This window comes from Scyliorhinus canicula, chromosome 12 (assembly GCF_902713615.1).
Source record: "Scyliorhinus canicula chromosome 12, sScyCan1.1, whole genome shotgun sequence".
Lineage (NCBI taxonomy): Eukaryota > Metazoa > Chordata > Chondrichthyes > Carcharhiniformes > Scyliorhinidae > Scyliorhinus > Scyliorhinus canicula.
In genome coordinates this window covers 135,720,645-135,738,725 of record NC_052157.1, presented here as the reverse complement: position 1 = coordinate 135,738,725, position 18,081 = coordinate 135,720,645, and the positions used below count along the sequence as shown (strand labels likewise).

At 44.8% G+C, this 18,081-nt stretch overlaps 1 protein-coding gene across 3 annotated transcripts in view; it reads left to right on the top strand.

Annotated features, from left to right (window-relative positions):
* The window catches only part of LOC119974902 (WSC domain-containing protein 1-like), a 186,931-nt gene extending 169,159 nt beyond the window's left edge, over positions 1-17,772 (top strand). For 2 of the 3 annotated variants that reach the window (XM_038814237.1, XM_038814239.1), the window contains exons 6-9: positions 604-778; positions 4,548-4,712; positions 8,643-8,843; positions 16,834-17,186. In XM_038814237.1, coding sequence (XP_038670165.1) covers positions 604-778; positions 4,548-4,712; positions 8,643-8,843; positions 16,834-17,186 — 894 coding nt within the window. Of the gene's footprint in view, positions 1-603; positions 779-4,547; positions 4,713-8,642; positions 8,844-16,833 lie in introns of all 3 variants that reach the window. The other variant, XM_038814240.1, reaches the window with a different exon arrangement.
* Positions 17,773-18,081: the final 309 nt, after the last annotated feature.

Genomic DNA, 18,081 nt, shown 5'->3' with positions numbered 1-18,081 from the left:
TATATTCCAGAGGAATTCTATCAGTTCATGTCTGCTGCAGTTATTGTTTCAGAACAGGAAATTACATTTTGATGTCTCATTTCAGAAACATTTGAAAAGGCTCAGGAGGATGTGAAGTCAGTAGGGGACAAAAGTATTTCATGCTGCCCAGGGGGTTGAATGTCTTTAAAAAAAAATTTACTTAGTGGAATATGAAGCAATGCATTGTATCAGCCTCAGTTATTTTATATCATCTCGAGGGTTCCAGTTTTCTTTTAAATACAGCAAGAAAAATGTAAACATTAGAAATCGAACCTTTAAAAGCACATCCTTGTAATAAGGTAATTCTTCAAGATCTTCTGATGTAAATTATACCTGTACTGAGTATAAACAATCTTATCAATTTTGAAAACCAAGATCTGAAAATAGTACAATGCACAAGACTTTTATGACTCAGGAAATTTGTGAGGTGCAGTGCAATGGACCTGCTTTACAGCAGTTAGCAAAAGGAGTAAGAAAATTCTTCCTCAGTTGACGATACATTTTCATCAACACAGGGTACTAGCTTTAAAAAAGAGAGATTCAGGGGCTCATGTCACAATTTCATGCAATTTTCCTTGACAGGAATTTCCCCTCGTTGTCATCAGGAGGACAGAATGTTACTGTGGATTTGCCACAACTCACTTCACACTTCATGACATGGTGAACGACCAACTCTGTGGCAAGCTGTCAAGTGACACAGCAACAGAGTTCTTAGGAGATGAAAATTATTGTGTTGTCTACCAGACTCCAGTTCAAGGTAAATCTGAAAGATCACATTCTGTGGCTCAACAGTGACATGTTGATTTGAAACCTAACTGAAATATATTTTTGATCTGCTTCGATTCTTGAATTCAACGAGTAGATTGCTAATTCATAGACGGACATGTGTATGAAGCATTAACATGGGGTGATTGGTATTTAGCACAAATCTACTTTCAGTATTCTGACTCAGATTCAAATCCAGCATAAATTATTAAGTGAAATTTGCATGTATCCATCAATTTAATATTTCTACGTTTGTTTCAGAATTTTTTCTGTTCATGCATATGAGTTTCAAGGAATATTAATACTAGGGAATGGAAATGTTCCATTGAGTGCTATCATTGAGAAGAGAGGTACAGTACTGCTTTCACTTATAGATTCATAAACCATCAGTATTGTTCCAAAGACCCAAATTCAGAAGAGTACCCTCTTTCTGAGCACCTGTGGGACATGTTTCTACAACTCACAGTCGTCAACAAAGAACAAACAATGCAGAAGGAGGCCATTCGGCCCATCAAGTCTGCACCAATCCACTTAAGCCTAATTTCCACCCTATCCCCGTAACCCAATAACCCCGTCTAACCTTTTTTTGGTCACGAAGGGCAATTTATCATGGCCAATCCACATAACCTGCACGTCTTTGGACTGTGGGAGGAAACCGGAACACCCGGAGGAAACCCACACAGACACGGGGAGAACGTGCAGACTCCGCACAGACAGTGACCCAGCGGGGAATCAAACCTCGGACCCTGGCGCTGTGAAGCCACAGTGCTATCCACTTGTGCTACTGTGCTGCCTCTATCCACTTGTACTACCCTGCTGCCCATCCTTTGACACTTCTGATTAAGATGAAACATTTTGAGGTCAAATTAGTGAGTGATGTTCACCAGATTGTAGATCAAAACTGCTTAAACGCACTTCATATAACATCCTTACAGGCAGAAGACAGGGGAATCTTTCATTTAATAGTTTATGCTGAATTTGAATCTGAGTCAGAATACTGAAAGTGGATTCATCTTAAAAACCAATCACCCCGTGTTAATGCTTCAGACACATGTCCATCTATGAATTAGCAATAAGTGTAAAACAGTAAGAAAAAAATAAATAAAGAATAATCCATCTAGGATTAATACAGCACATATTAATGTGCTCTAATTTTAAGGAAAATTCAAACAACAGAAAATGCTGTTGGGGTCGAGGGAGAGTGATTCTGCAAGGCCATTAGCGGGAATTGTGATTGCCCAGTGAACAGGAAATGGGGCAGTACTCAAACAGAACACTTTGTCTTTCCAGGCTGCTCTTCAGAATAGAGGCGGCCTCATTAAAAAAAATTACAGTTAGAAAGAACAGCTGCGTAAAAGAGGGAGTACTTGAGAGTTAATGGACCCCTGTAGAGTTATATAAATAAACAATGGTAAGCCTTCCTTTGAAACTGCTTGGACCTGTTAATCAAGAGGTTTTTAAAAGGCCATGAAATTGAATGTAAACAATGCAGTTGAAAGCTTTTAGGCTTCTAAGTTTGCAGACAGGCTTGAATAAGTTAAAGGGCAATTGAATTGATTGTGAAAAAAATACTTTAACTGTTTCCACCACATTAAAGGGACAACTTCTTTGTACAGATTTTTCATTTTGACATGGTGGGAGAGAGTTTAAAGGTCTTAAGACTCCAGATACGAATACTTTCACTTTCTTCTCAAAAATCTTTAATATTGACATGCTGGGACACATTTCAAAGGATTAAAAGACTACCAATTGGAAGATGAGCCAAACAATGCCTACCCAGGAAAGACCCTGACCCGAGTCTCTCCAGCCTAATTCAAGCCCCTCTGCTGCACCTGAAGGATCTCCCTCAGTACCCTGAGTAAGTGTAGGGGGGGAGGGTGTACTCACTGCCTTGACCTCCCTCCTTAGTGCTGAAGGAGGACAGGGGAGGGAGGGGAAATTACTATTAGTTCACCTTCTATTCCAATTTTAGGTACAATCTGTGATGATATTCACAATTATTATAATGTACAATTCAAACTGTGTGGCACCTTACTTGTTTTTAAAGGTTGAATAATGACACTGATATGCACATGTCATACCTGGGTAAAAAGTCCATCTTAAAACACATGAAGTATAGTCCACACACCATAAATCTGTGCAGTTAGGTTTGAAGAGGTCACACAGCATGGTCCTGCAGGGGTTGCATGAAAAACAACAAGTTGCCACCTTGGTCAGGACAAGCAGACAAACCAATGCTATTGGTCCTAATTGAGCTGATGCAAATCACTTTGAATGCTGATTCTGAATTAAATGTCCTGTGGTTTTCTTCATTTCTTTTAAGCAATTTACATGGACAGATAAATAAACTGTCCCAAAAATTTATCTAGCTATTAATTAAAAACCTATTCTTCCTTACAGTTCCTTTTAATCCAATCTATTGCATTTTAATCTTTGGATGAAGGTATTGCATGTGCAATTATATCTCTGCCAAATGTACTGTTCTGATTATCTGGGCACCACAGTTCTGAATGTGATAAGAAGATACTTTGGCACAATTGTGGGTGCTCTTGCATGACAGGCCCCTACTGCGGCAGTGATTGAGTGCATCGTGCCTGGTGCCATTGACAGATGGAAGCAATGATAGAAATTAAGCAGCCAAGAAAGCAAAGGGGGAATAAGACTTTCCGTCAAAATTCAAAGGCTGATAAAATACCAAAAATGCACGTGTGTAGTGTAGTGTAGCAGGAAATTGAGGAACGTCAGTCTGATTGAAGGACACAACCTGATAATCTCATCCTTCAGAATGACCTGTCTATCCTCAACTCCCAATATGATGCAGGACTTCATGATTTCTCAGTTGTGGCCAGGTTAAAAGGTTAATTTTTCAAATTTGAAAACTTAGCTGCCAAGTGCCCAGTTTTCTCACAATTAAACAACTTGCACATGAACACGATTCATGGTCTGCTAACATTGCACCAAGCTTATGCTCAAATTAACTCTTCATCAGAATTAGCTAGAATATAATTCTTCACTAATGTTAGCAAAAATATAATACTCACAGAAATGCAAAAAAAATGGAGACAATAGAAGAGAATAAGGAGGGAACATTTTCTGCTTTTTAAAATTAGCTCTTTTGGCAAGTCGGAGATATGCATTGATTATTGTTCTGTTGTCAGATAGAGAATCAAAAGAAAAAAAGCAGTAGGAATGAACAGTCACTATATTTTTAACACTGCACCCTAAATCCCAAAGAGGCAGGTATCCAAACTCAAAATACAACTTTCAAACCAGCTCCAGAGAAAAAATATCCAAAAACAAAATGGAGGAACCTTCATCAGCGAAACACTCACTAGAGTGAAATAGAAATAGGTTTTCATTGATCAATCCAGGACAATTGTGTACCATGGTGGAATAACATCACAAAGTAGAGAGACCAAAAATAAACATCTTTAACTAAGAAACAACAAATAATTTTGTCATCTCCTTTCACTCAAGATCTACAGGATATGCAACTACACAATGTCTTTATGGGATTGCATATTTTTAGGAATAAATAGAAGAAAATAATTTCACTGCCCACATGCAGAACTATTTACGTTCAAGCTCACCTTCCTCCAAATCATTCTGATTACATTCAAATTAAATTAAATGTTTTTTTTCTTTCTCTTGAAACTAAAATGTGTAATCCAGTTGATTTCTGATCCTGTCTAGAAGACACTGTCAGAGAAAACAAAATCAGGAATTATGACAGATTTCATCGAACTTCACTTCTTTTCTAGACACCAGATGTACAGATAGGAAGTTCCTGCCTACAAAAACGAAGGTCATGGTTGCTCTCTCCAGCTTTCCGGGTGCTGGAAATACATGGGCACGACATTTGATAGAACACGCCACCGGATTCTACACTGGAAGTTATTATTTTGACGGGACTCTTTATAACAAGGGTATGTGTTATTCTTTGTTTTTCTAACTAGCTTGCTGGAGCCAATCTTTGCACATATTTATATACCGAGTTACACGTTACAAGCATATACCTCCTAATCCAAAAAAACAATAGTTTTAGTCTGTGTCTCCTTATAGGTGGTTCAACAGAATGGCCAATTAATGCTTACCAGCTGAATGCAATGAAACACAATTACTATGCAATTAACATTCTTTGCCTTGTTATTTATTCAACAACTATTTGTATGGACCACAAACTAAAGTTGTATCTTTAGAGAACCTTCAGGCTGTTCACACAGTTGGGATCTTCCTGTGCCCCCAACAGTGCACCCCTGCCATGGGTTTCACGACGGCGAGGGGTGCATTCAATAGGAAACCCCGTTGACAATGGTGGGACCCAGAAGATCCTGCCATTGGTCAATGGCAGGCTGCCTCCCACCTCCCCAAACCATGCAGCGGGATGCACAGCAGATCCCACCCTTAAATGCTCAAAGCTTCATTGGGTAAATAACACGTCCATAAATTATACTTAGAACATTTAAGTGTTCACCAGTTACAGTGTTGACAATCAATCGCAATCTGTTTTGTAAAGGTTAGGTATAGATGCACAGAGGCAGTCAGCACTTTTGAAACTCTGAATTTGTTGTTGGATATCTCAAATCGTATAATTCATGTGAACTTCAATTAAAAATTGATAAGAAATCAGCTCATCAATGCAGAACCAAAGGATTGAGCAGTGCAATTTTGCACGTCTATTTGTAAAATAAAACGGCTCTGATAAAAGGTTAATTTTACTCCACTTAGAAAGCATTCTTGTAAACCTCCATCTAAATCAATGCATATAAATGGATTAAGATGGACTCAAAATGTATCCTCTGATTGGGATAGAGTCAATGTGCATTTATGGGAAGGAAGTATTTGCAAATTCTATTGGGAGTTTTTTGAGGTTATAACTAGCAGTGTAGATAAGGCAGAACCATACACACTTCAAAAAGCGTATAGACTTCAAAAAATGTTTGATAAGGCGCCGTGCAGAAAGTAATTAAACAAAATTTGGTTGAAATGGATTGGGGAGTAACATATTAGCATGAATTCAGAATTGGACAGGAATAATCAAGTCATATTCAGATTGGCAAATTGTAACTAGTGGGGTGCCATCAGAATCAATGCTTGGGCCTCAGCTGCTTACAACCTACATCAATGACAGTTTAGTTGAGACAGTAAGCTATGAGGAGAAAGCAGAGGCTGAAAAGGGGTAGAGACAGGTGAAGTGAATGGGGAAGTGCATGGCAGATGGAATATACTGTGGAAAAGTGCAAAGTTACCCTCTTGGTTAGAAAATTAGAAAAGCAGAATATTTTTTTAAATGGGGAGGAATTGGGAAATATTGGTATTCAGAGGGACTTGGGTCTGGCACATAAAATGCAGACACTGCAAGCAATTGGGAAAGGAAGGGATATCTAGTTTTTATTACAAATGGATTGGAGTGCAAGTATAAAAGGAATCTATTATAATTATATGGACCTTGGTGAGGACGCATTTGGAGTGTTGTATTCAATGTTGGTCTCCTTACCCAAGAAAGGATATGCTTACCTTAAAGTGACAGCAGTAAAGGTTCATTGTATTGGATAAGGGAATTGTCCTATGAAGATAAACTAAGCAGACTAGACCAGGGGCGGGATTCTCCGACCCCCCGCCGGGTCGGAGAATCGCCCGGTGCCGCCACCGGAGATTCGGCCGGGGGCGGGAATCGCACCGCGCCGGTCGGCAGGCCCCCCGCGGCGATTCTCCGGCCCGCGATGGGCCGAAGTTCCGCCGCTGTCAAGCCTCTCCCGCCGGTGGGAATCAAAACACCTACCTGACCAGTGGGATTGGTGGCGCGGGCGGGCACCGGGGTCCTGGGGGGGGGGCACGGGGCGATCTTTTTCTTCCGCCTTCACCATGGTCTTCACCATGGCGGAGGCGGAAGAGACCCCCTCCCCTTTCGCATGCACTGGGATGACGTCAGCAGCCGCTGATGCTCCGGCGCATGCGCGGACTTACGCCGGCCAGCGAATTCCTTTCGGCCCCGGATGGCATGGCGCCAAAGGCCGTTCATGCCAGCCGGCGGAGCGCCAACCACTCCGGCGCGGGCCTAGCCCCTCAATGTCAGGGCTTGGCCCCTAAAGGTGCGGAGACGTCCGCACCTTTGGGGCGGCCCGACGCCGGAGTGGTTCACGCCACTCCAACACGCCGGGACTCCCTGCCGGGTAGGGGAGAATCCCGGCCCTGCTCTCTGAATATTCAAATTGTAACATATAAAATTCTTAAAGGAGCTTAGAAGGATAGATGTTGGAAAGATTTTTCCCCCTGTTCAGGCATCCAGGACTAGGGGGGGGTCACAGTACCGCAACAAATTAATTAGCCATTTAGGACTGAGATGAGGAGAAATTTCTTCACTCGCAGGGTTGCAAATGTTTTGAATTATCCCAGACGAGTGTGGATGTCAGTCATTGATTATAATCAAGGCAGTGGTGAATAGTTATTGGATACCAAGGGAATCAAAGGATATTGGAAGTGTGGGAAAGTGGAGTTGAAACAGATGATGAACCATGATTTTTTTGAATGGCTCAAAGGCCTACTTAATGATCCTATTTCTTAAGTTCCTTTAATAGTGCTTTATGGATTTTTCTGTATCCCTGGATAACTTTAGCCTCAATGTTAGAAATGTAACACTTATTTGTTGTTACATCCAAGTATACAGAATTCAGTCAATTCCTGAGCACATCAATCCATAAGATACATTCGGCATCTTATTTATCATTCACTAGAAAGGTGGCTGTATGATTTTAAATTGAATCTGACTCAGGTACCAATAAAACGATATGAACTTATTAGCTTAAAATGCATAAGCACCATAAAATGGTTAAGTACCTTCTCTTCTTCTGAACTGCTATTTTTAACTATATTTGGTATAATTATTTCTTGTGCCTACTGTTTTGTTTCTAAATTTATGAAATTGTGTTGTATTTTGCATAATATGTCAAAATGAAGAGCACCCAATAGACTTAGTCAGGACTGAACACCTAACAATCAGAATTGATTTACTACCGCAATAATCTAATTCTTAAAGAAATTTGTAACTTGTCACGTACAAGAAGTTATTATGGTGGCGTGAGCGTTGAACCCATTTTTAAACATTCCTTTCATGGGATGGTGGTGTCACTAGCAAAGCCAGCAAGTGGTATCCATCCCTAATTTCCCTTGGACCGAATGACTTGCCACATCATTTCAGATGGACAGTTAAGAGTCAACCACATTGCTATGGTTCAGAAGTCGCATGCAAACCAGACAAAGTAAGGAGGGCAGATTTCTTTAAAACAGAGATGAGGAGGAATTTCTTCAGCCAGCGGGTGGTGAATCTGTGAACTCTTTGCCGCAGAAGGCTATAGAGGCCAAATCACTGAATGTCTTTAAGGCAGAGATAGATAGGTTCTTGATTAATAAGGGGATCAGGGGTTATGGAGAGAAGGCAGGAGAATGGGGATGAGAAAATATCAGCCATAATTGAATGGCGGTTCAGGCTCGATGGGCCGAGTGGCCTAATTCTGCTCCTATGTCTTATGGTCTTATGATCTATTTCCTTCTCCAAAGTACATTAGTGGACCAGATGGGGATTTACGACAATGGTTTCATGATCACCATCACTATGATTAGCTTTTCAATTCCAGATTACTATTGGAATTCAAATTCCATCAGTGGGATTTAAATCCTTATTCCCAGAACATTAGCCTGGGCCTCTGGATTATTAGTCCAATGACATTACCATCACGCCACTGTCTCCCGAAGAAATTTAAATTTTCGCTTCCTTTTGAATATGCTGTGCCTGTGTTTTTAGGAGTATGTAGTGATGCTGTCCAATGCCCAATTGTTAACTTCTTTATCATTGTTAGGTTTCAAAGGCGAAAAGGACTACTGGAAAAGTGGCCGGACTATCTGCATAAAAACTCATGAGAGTGGGAAAAGAGAAATAGAAACATTTAATGCAGCCATCTTGTTGGTCAGAAACCCTTACAAGGCTTTGATGGCAGAGTTTAATAGAAAGCGTGCTGGTCACCTGGGATATGCATCGGAACGCCACTGGAAGAGTAAAGGTAAAAGGGCAGGTCCCATTCTAACAATTTCTGCAAAAGAGCATTGATGATTGTCATAATATACGCACAGGTATATGATGGCGCACAGACAGGCAGTGATGGACACACAGGATGACCAGTGAACACACAGAACACAGTAGCCAATCACCAGACAGGACACGACCACTATAAAGCCAGAGGGCACTAGTTTTCCCGCTCTCTCGGGACCCAGCTTCTGAGACAGTCAGAGCCCGTGAGCAACAACTAGAGCAAACACATGTGGTAGTAAGATAGTCTGGTCAGGTTAGCCTCAGGTCTCCAGTCAAGTCAGCATAGTGTCAACCCACAGTTAAAGTATGTATGATAGTTAAGAGTTCAATAAAATCGAGTTGCATTTCTTCAAGTGTTGGAAGCCTGTCTCTCTCACTACTGCAGTAAACGCAGTCCTCGCAGACCCAGCTTACCCAACACATCAATGCTGACACCCACCGCTGTTAAGTATTAACAGGCCTGATGCTTGTCATGTTAGTGATCACTGAGTCATTTTGATAGTTTTTTGTGCTGTGGCAGCATTCATGATGTCCTGGCTTGAGGGCCAATTTCTGCTTGGGACTTCCCACTTGGTGACTTCCCAAGCATCGCATGGAAGCTAAAGTAATTTCTGAAATGAGTGACAGAATTTCGGACTCTCCTTGTAATTGCATTTATAAGGATGGCATGTGGCGCAGTGGTTAGCACTGGGACTGTGGTGCTGAGGACCCAGGTTCGAATCCCGGCCCTGGGTCACTGCCGGGTTGGAATTTGCACTTTCTCCCCGTGTCTGCGTGGGTTTCACCCCCACAACCCAAAGATGTGCTGGTTAGGTGGATTGGCCACGCTAAATTGCCCCTTAATTGGAAAAAGAAAAACAATTGGCTGCTCTAATTTTTTTTTTAATTTGCATTTATAATGGCCTTTAATGCAGAAAAGGTTATCAGGTGCGTCACAAAGAATGAGAAGAATGAGCAGAAAGTCTTTGTGAGGGAGTAATGAACGGTGACTAAGCTCAGCCAGATAAATTAATATTCAGGCTCCCTTTCCATGCTGAGTTTTAAGTCCAGTTGGGTGTAGCCAGGAAGGTCAAGTTATATTCATGAAACGGTTGGATTGTGCCTTCAAATGTGAAAGGAAGGAAGCAGTGTGTCTTCCACTTACAAAGAGAGCCAGGGTTCAATGGCCATAGATAAGAGACACAAGGTTGAAGACGTTGGCAGAATAAGGTAGGAAGGGCTTAGAGAGATTTATAAATGAAGGCAAGACACTCGTATGTAATACATGGGGAGGATGGGGGTGGGGGGGGGGGGGGCGCTGCGGGATGATGGTTGGGGCGGGGATGTGGAAAAAAGGAACCAGCATAATGACTTGGTGCAAATGACAAAGCTTTGGACAAGCTGTAGATTGTAGAGGTCAATAAGGTGGGCCAGTGAAACACTGATAATCATGGTGCCAAATCTTCTGAGCGTCGATGGGCTGAAGAATTTGGGACTGGAAATTGTTCTGCTGGGTCTCAATAAATGCTCCTGCTCTGTATTAGTCATTGTGTTCAGCCTCTATACTGCACTATGTGGTCACAGAATTACAACAGCACAGAATCACAGTGCAGAAGATGCCCTTTGGCCCATCTATTCTGCACCGACCAGTGAAAAACACCTGAGCTACCTCCCTAATCCCATTTATCAGCACTTGGCCCATAACCTTGAATGTCATGTAGTGCCAAGTGCCCATCCAGGTACCCTATCACCCTCCAAGTGCATTCGAAACCATCACCACCCTCAGGGTAAATAACCTTTTCCTTAAATCCCCCTAAACTTCCTGTCCTTTACCTTGAATCTGCGTCCTCATGTCACTGACCATTCAACTAAGTGGAATAGCTATTCCCTAATCAATGATGTCCATCCCCCTCAATCTGTACACCTCGGTTAGGTTGCCCATCAGTCTTACCTGCTCCAACGAAAACAACCAAAGCCTATCCAACCTCTATTCATAAACATAAATGTTCCATCCAGGCAACAACTTGATGAATCTCCTTTGCACCCTCTCTGGTGCTGTCACATCCTTCCTTTAATGTGGCGACCTGAACTGCACATAGTACTCCAGCTGTGGCCTCACTAAAGTTCTATACAACTCCAACATGACCCCCCTGCTTTTGTAATCTATGCCATGATTGATAAAGGCAAATGCCCCATATGTCTTTTTCAAAACCCTATCAACTTATCTTTCAGCCTTCAGAGATTTGTGGACAAACACGCCAAGGTCCCTTTGTTCCTCCGAACTTCCTGATCTCATGCCATTCATTGAAAACTTCCTTGTCAAATTTCTCTTTCCAAAGTGTATCATCTCACACTTTTCAGGGTTAAATTCTATCTGCCACTTCTCTGCCCATTTGACCATCCCATCTCTATTTTCCTGTAACCCAAGACACTCAACCTCACAGTTAACCACCCGGCCAATCTATGTGTCATCCTACCCCCCACGGACTGATGAATAATCGGGGGCCCAACACAGATCCCTGTGGTACATCACTGGACACTGGCTTCAGGGTCCTGGGTCACAGGCAGGGGCTTCCTGAGTCAGGTTGGGCTCCTTCCTTGGTGGCCTGGTCGGGCGCTCCTGGAATGAGGCCTTGGAGTAGACCTCGTTGGGCCTCCTCGTGGATTCTTCTTTCCTCCGTCCTTCGCCGCAGATCTTTGACTGTCCCAGTATAGCTGTCATGCATGCGCCCTGCGGTAAGCATGCACACAGGTGCATGATCCTGTGATGGTGGTCGCACATCAGTTAAGCATTCAGGGAATGGAACCCCCCCCACCTGTTAATGAAGGGCACTCCCTGATGCCCCATTGTTTGCAAGGTGGCATGTGTGCCATCAATTACCCCCTGGACCTGGGATACCTGACTATGGCGGGGAATCCTGCTGCCCAGCATCTTGATTCACTTGGTCTAGGTCAAAGTTCACATCGTCAACTGCCGTGGCACACAGAGCATCAATGACCTCATGGATGCATTTGCGGGCTGTAGATTGAGAGACGCCGCACAAGTTCCCGCTCAAGCTCTGGGATCATCTGGTGGCATAAAAATTCAGGGCGTGGTCATCTGCAAGGCCACTGTGGGCAGGTATCCTCCTCCTCCATCGGTTTCCAAGTCCGTGAGGACATGGCACACAGTGCCACTGCCACACTGCCTCTTTGCTGGGATGGAGCTTCCTGCGACACATTCTGTCCATCATCTCATTGAACAACCAATAGCGCCTGTACACCTTGGGCCATCGCCGGCGTCCCCCTCTGGGTCCCTCCTCGTCATAATGGGCAGCCAGGCCTGCAGGGTGTGCGACAGCCCCCTGCTCATGGGGTGCTGCCTCGAACCTGCTGCCTTCTCGGTCGTCTGGCCACCTGGGCTGCCACCAGAGCCGCAAGGGCAGCCGCTGTGGGGTCGACAACAACATCCATTGTGGTATCCATAAGGAATTGGAGAAGGAGAGAGATTGAAAATCAGTTTGTGCTTCCACCCGGGATCCTGGGATCCCCCCAGCCTTACATGTCCCGCCTTTTCTCAGAGTCTCTTTCACCAAGCCAGTTGTGCTGGAGAACCTCACTCCCACACTCACCCCCCCCCCCCCCCCCCCCCCCGGCCAAGGCATGAGCCCCTAGACCCCAGACCCCTTCCAGAGACGTTAGAGAGACCATGCTCAGGTGTCCTCCCCTGATCCACACATTCACCCTTTGGTCGAGGGGGTAGCTGCAGACCTGAAGCCCAGCTGCTCAGTGTCTAATTGTTGGCCGCTGCCTCTCTGGTGGTGATGCCTCCAGGGTTCAGGCAAAGTGTCCGGGCCTCACAGTTTGATTGGAAAGCTCGGCAATAACACTTGTCCAAGTGGCCCCACAAGAATGCACACTCGAGTAATATTTTAGTAGCAAAAATGGTCAACAGTAACAAAGATTTGAAAATCAACTACGTAACGTTGCACACATCACAAAACAAGGAAACGTCATTGTTCCATATTGGTATCAATATGAAGCTATATCAGTTCATTTGCACAAAAAAAAGACAAACTCACGGCATCACCCCTCGCAGGTTCCTCAACAGAAATGGAGTGTTTTATATTCTGGGACTTTGTCATAGAAATGAACAGTTCATCAATGTATGACTTGTTGGTTGTATCAGTGCCATTCTCCGTCCAGGAGCCGCAGCTGTGCAGGCCCCTCCCACACGGCTCAATCTCATTGGGACCGAATCCTGGCATCCACATGTTCCACTGGTGCCCAAGGTGTAGTTGAACATCCTTTTGACTTCCAGCATTTTTAACCCACGGCGACGCGCCAGGTACATGCAGCATTCACCACACCAGCAACAAAAGCATCAGCAATCTGCGAAAGCATTTCTTCAACATCTCCATCAGGTTGCTCATTTGGATCAATTTCGCACACCAGGTCCGACGGCATCTTATTCTTGATTCAAACCTTGATTGCCTTCTTAACTCGTACGTCTCCCTCAGCGCGGTGTTCCAGGGCCCAGGTACCTGAGAAAAAATTGACCTTCTTTCCGGCTAAAGAAAAGGAAGGAAACAGAAACAGCAGTCTCCGGACATTTGCAGCCAATGGCAGGAGCCAGCAGCAAACAGAACCTGCAGCTGTGAAGTGCTCACATAACTAGCAATGCTAATTCTTTATTTGCAACAGTCTTCAACTGTGAAGCTAGAGGCTGCTCACAGTCAATGGGAGTTAAAGTGACGTGCAGTATATAACCAAGAGCAGGGTTGGAAGTGTTTGGTCGGACAGACAGGCAGCAGCTGTTTTTGCCCCTGATGCAGGCATACACAGTACTGGAGTATGGCTTATAGGCCCCGCAGACACTAAGCCACTCATCACCCTCCCCTCCCCCAGCTCAGGGGTGAATCGCGACCTATGACGCCCAGTCCCCCGACCAGGCCCAATGCCCCTGGGTGTCCCCCACCCTGCCCTCGGGCACCGGGGAAGCAGCGCCAGCGCACTTGGGCTGCATGCCGGAAAATAGAAATGGCTACACACCTCCTCGGTCTCCCTCAGCAGCCATTGTGCCAGCTTCATGCTTTTAACAAGGAGCGCTAAGCGACAACCATGTGATCTCTCACTGTGGAGACAGTTAGTTCCCAGGAGGCTGTTACATTGGACTTCACCTTGATGATGAGATGGAGATTTCTGCTCATTGTCAATTATCTTCTCGCCATGTTTGGGCGTGATCCGGAAACCTGCCACCAGCTCCAGACGGTTAGATGGTGAACTGATTTGCGCATGCCGCTGATCTCGGTTTTGGCATCTCCCACTATTTAACTGCTGGGCGCAGGGTGCAACGTGGTGGTTAAACTGCACCCATCATCTCTCTTTACTGCAGTAACTGACTTCTTAACTAGTAATGCAATTCCTCCTCCTCTTTTACCCCCTCCCCTGTCTTGCCTGAAGATTCTATATCTTGGAATGTTGAGCTGCCACTCCTGTACTTTACTGTATTGTGCTATGTCCCTATTCTTCTGATAGTCTGTGCGACACCGACCTCTCCCCCTGCCAAATTAGGTTCAACTCCTCTCAACAGCACTAGCAACCCGCCTGCAAGGATGTTAGTGCTGCTTTGGTTCAGATATAGACCGTCCTGATGGTACAGGTCCCACCTTCCCCGGAAATGGTTCCATTGATCCAGAAATCTAAAACCCACCTTCCTGCACCAAACCTTAAACCACGCATTCATCTGCGCTATTCTCCTATTTCTATGTTCATTAGCATATGGCACTGGAAGTGATACAGAGGTCCTGCTTTTTAGTCTACAGCCTAGCTCTCTAAATTCTTGATGCAAGACCTCATCCCTCTTTCTACCCATGTCATTGGTACCAACATGTACCATGATCTCTGACTTATGACCCTCCCCCTTCAGGATGCCCTGCAGCCATTCAGTGACTTCCCAGACCCTAGAACCAGGAAGGCAATATACCATCCTGGAGTTACATTTATAGCCACAGTAGTGCCCATCTGTTCCCCTGACTATAGAATCCCTGATTACTATTGCTCTTCCTCTCTTCCTCCCTTCCTGTACAGACAGGATGCTGGCGGTGTCAGGAGCTTGGCACTCACTGGAGGAACCATGCGGATTTGCAAGCGGGACCCCAGGGGACTCCTGAAATATCTGTTTCTCTTGTACTGCCTGGTAGTCAATCATTTCCTTCCTTCCTCAAGCCCCTTCAGCGCCTGTGTGACCATCTCTCTAAATATGCTGTCCATGATACTCTCAGGCCCATGGATGCTCTGCGGTGTCCCCAGCCACCTTTCCAGCTCTGAAACCCAAGCTGGAGCTGCAGCTGGACACAAGTCCTGCACACATGCTGGTCCCAGGTGCTGGAAATATGCCTGGCGCCCCACATAGGGCAGGAGGAACATGCCATGGCTTTGCACTCTCTTGCCATGAGTAAACCCTTTCAATTTAAAACTCTAGAAAACTTGTAAGAAATCAAATAAATCCATACCCTTGCTTAAATAATGACTTACAATCTAATATAGTTTGAAAATACCCACCAGGACTTACTCACCAATCAGCTGCTCCCATTGGTCCCACGTCACTTTCTGAACTGTGATGTCACCTCAGAATGCTGCTGTCTGCTCCCATACTACTGACGCTGACTGTGGCAGAACACCATTCCCAGACTGCCTCACTGTGGCGCTGGCTCTGGCTAGAAACCATTCCCAGACTACTCCACTGCGATGCTGACTGTGGCAGAACACCATTCCCAGACTGCCTCACTGTGGCGCTGGCTCTGGCTGGAAACCATTCCCAGACTGCCTCACTGTGGCGCTGGCTCTGGCTAGAAACCATTCCCAGACTACTCCACTGCGATGCTGACTGTGGCAGGACACCATTCCCTGACTCTGTCCCTTTAAGATTACTGCATGACCACATTTGCACACGTTAAAGGGAATGTTGGTCATCTACGGCCTGTTTGCTTGCCTGCAAGATGCATTGCAGATTACTGTGCAGTCACCCAGCCATGCCACTTAGAGGGAATTTCAGTCTCCGTCCTCTTTATCCGCCTATATTGGGAAAATCAGTTTCCTGCTCCCACCTGTTCACGCATATATCATCAAAACAGCTAAGGTGACAATATGCTCCAAACCCCAGCACTTTTACTTACAATTCTCCATCTAAAGTACACCTGCATAATGCAAGGATATTGCGTGTGTTAATCAGTTCTTGGTGGAACTGGGACAGAGACTTTTAACTGCAAGAGTCAGTTTTGGAAAGTCAGAAGGTGGAATGATCTATTGTTGCATTGGAAAAGTGGCCAATTTAAATCCAAAACTTCCATTTAAAATTTCTGATGTTCCTCAGCTGCAATGACCCGCTTCCATGCAGAGAAGCATGGGGAGATATTCCTAACTCCTCCAGGGTGGACACCCTGGGAATACTGGAACTGACATGACCCCACCCTTCTGCGGAAGTGACCCTGACTCTTGAGCCAGAGAGCAAGGTAGAATGATGTCTGGTGGGCATGCCCTTCTGTGGAGTTTATCCCCAGGAATTAAGGGCCATTGGGTCAAGAGGTTATGAATGCATTGATGAGGTCTCAGCGACTGTGGGGAAGTGAGGCAGTGCTGCAAAGATGGAAGTAAGCATTTCTTGGCTGACAGATAAGACTCTGGCTAGGTGGAACCTTAGCTTTCGTTGGGAGTATTATGGTTGACATTTCGGACAGAAACGCAGGAGAATTTTCCCTTTCCTCATCAACAGGGGAGCTGAGGTCAACTGAGTCAATAATTCAGCATTGGTGGTGGTGCTGCCCGCTACAACTTGCCTGCCTGTCAATTCAGAGTCAGCAACAGCAGCCTCATGGGAGAAGCTTTGAAGCAGAATGTCATGATAGCTTTGCAGTGTGAGTTAAGGGTGGGAGGGGTACTGCAGCTCCGTGCTCTGATATATGCAAAATTACTGAACAATATTAAAATTTCTCTCTCCGCAGAATGGGCAGAATTTGTAAATACTTATGCCTCCTGGTGGGCCTCCCATACTTTGGATTGGTTGAAATATTGCAATCAAGTGCTGGTGGTTCACTATGAAGACATGAAGAGAAATCTCTTACCCCAGCTGAAGCGTATGGCGGAGTTCCTGAACATTACTGTGTCGGATGACAGACTACTGTGTGTCGAAACTCAAAAGGACGGGAACTTCAAACGATCTGGGCTGCGGCAGAAAGATTTCGATCCGTTTACACCCGAAATGAAAAGTGTAATTAGTAGTTATATAGAGATGGTGGATGAGTCTCTCAAAATGAAAAATCTCACAAGACTACCCAAGGAGTACCTCCCCAGATGATGTAGCTGAAGAGGTAAACAGTGTATCACCTCTTCGAGCCTGCATCCCTAAGGTAGTGTGAAAATGTGAACAGCATCAGAAGGTCAGAAAAGAGGGTAAAGAGGAGGGCATTGTGACACCGATAGATCAATAACCTCATGCTGTAGAGGAAAAGGATCTCGAGTCAAGGAAAAGTATGTCTGATTTAATTGGATTACGTGACACAAAGTATTTTGACCCAAGTCTTTTTGCCTTGCGTCTCTGAAATTTTTATAGCAGTTAGATGCCCTTTAAAACTCTTTAGATTCCAGGATATTTCCCTACAAAATAAGACCGGAATCAGAAGGAATTTGTGGCCTGTTTACAGTAGCATACAATTAATTTTTCTAAGGAATGTGGAAATGTTTTCAGCAACTCATTCAGACATCCCAGAAGGTGATTGCGCTAACATTGACCGTCCCATTACTAATGTGTCAAGTCAACAACTCTCCTCTCATTTATAGTTAATTTTTGCATTTCAAGGACTGTTAAGAGTGGAGATTTGCTTGAAAAGGTTAACTGAGTTGTTTTTCTGGTGAAAATACTAACAGATCTCAGTGAAATAAAACTCACTGGATGAAGCCTTCAAACTGCTTGCATCTACCTGTTGTACACTCCGCCCCCCCCCCCCCCCCCCCCCACCCCTAGGATATCAGACAAGCGGAGCTCCTGCACACTGAGGAGATCAGACGAGTGTAGCTGGTGCCCCGATCTCTTGACCTCACAATATGACCCCTGGACCCCCCCCCTCCCCCCATACGCCCCTACTCCCATATAAGGTGGCCCTTAGGACCCCCCCACACCCCATCTGTCACAGACAAGGCACCCCTGGGCCCGATCCCCGGGGTGTGCAAACTGTTAGCCTGGCACCCTGGCA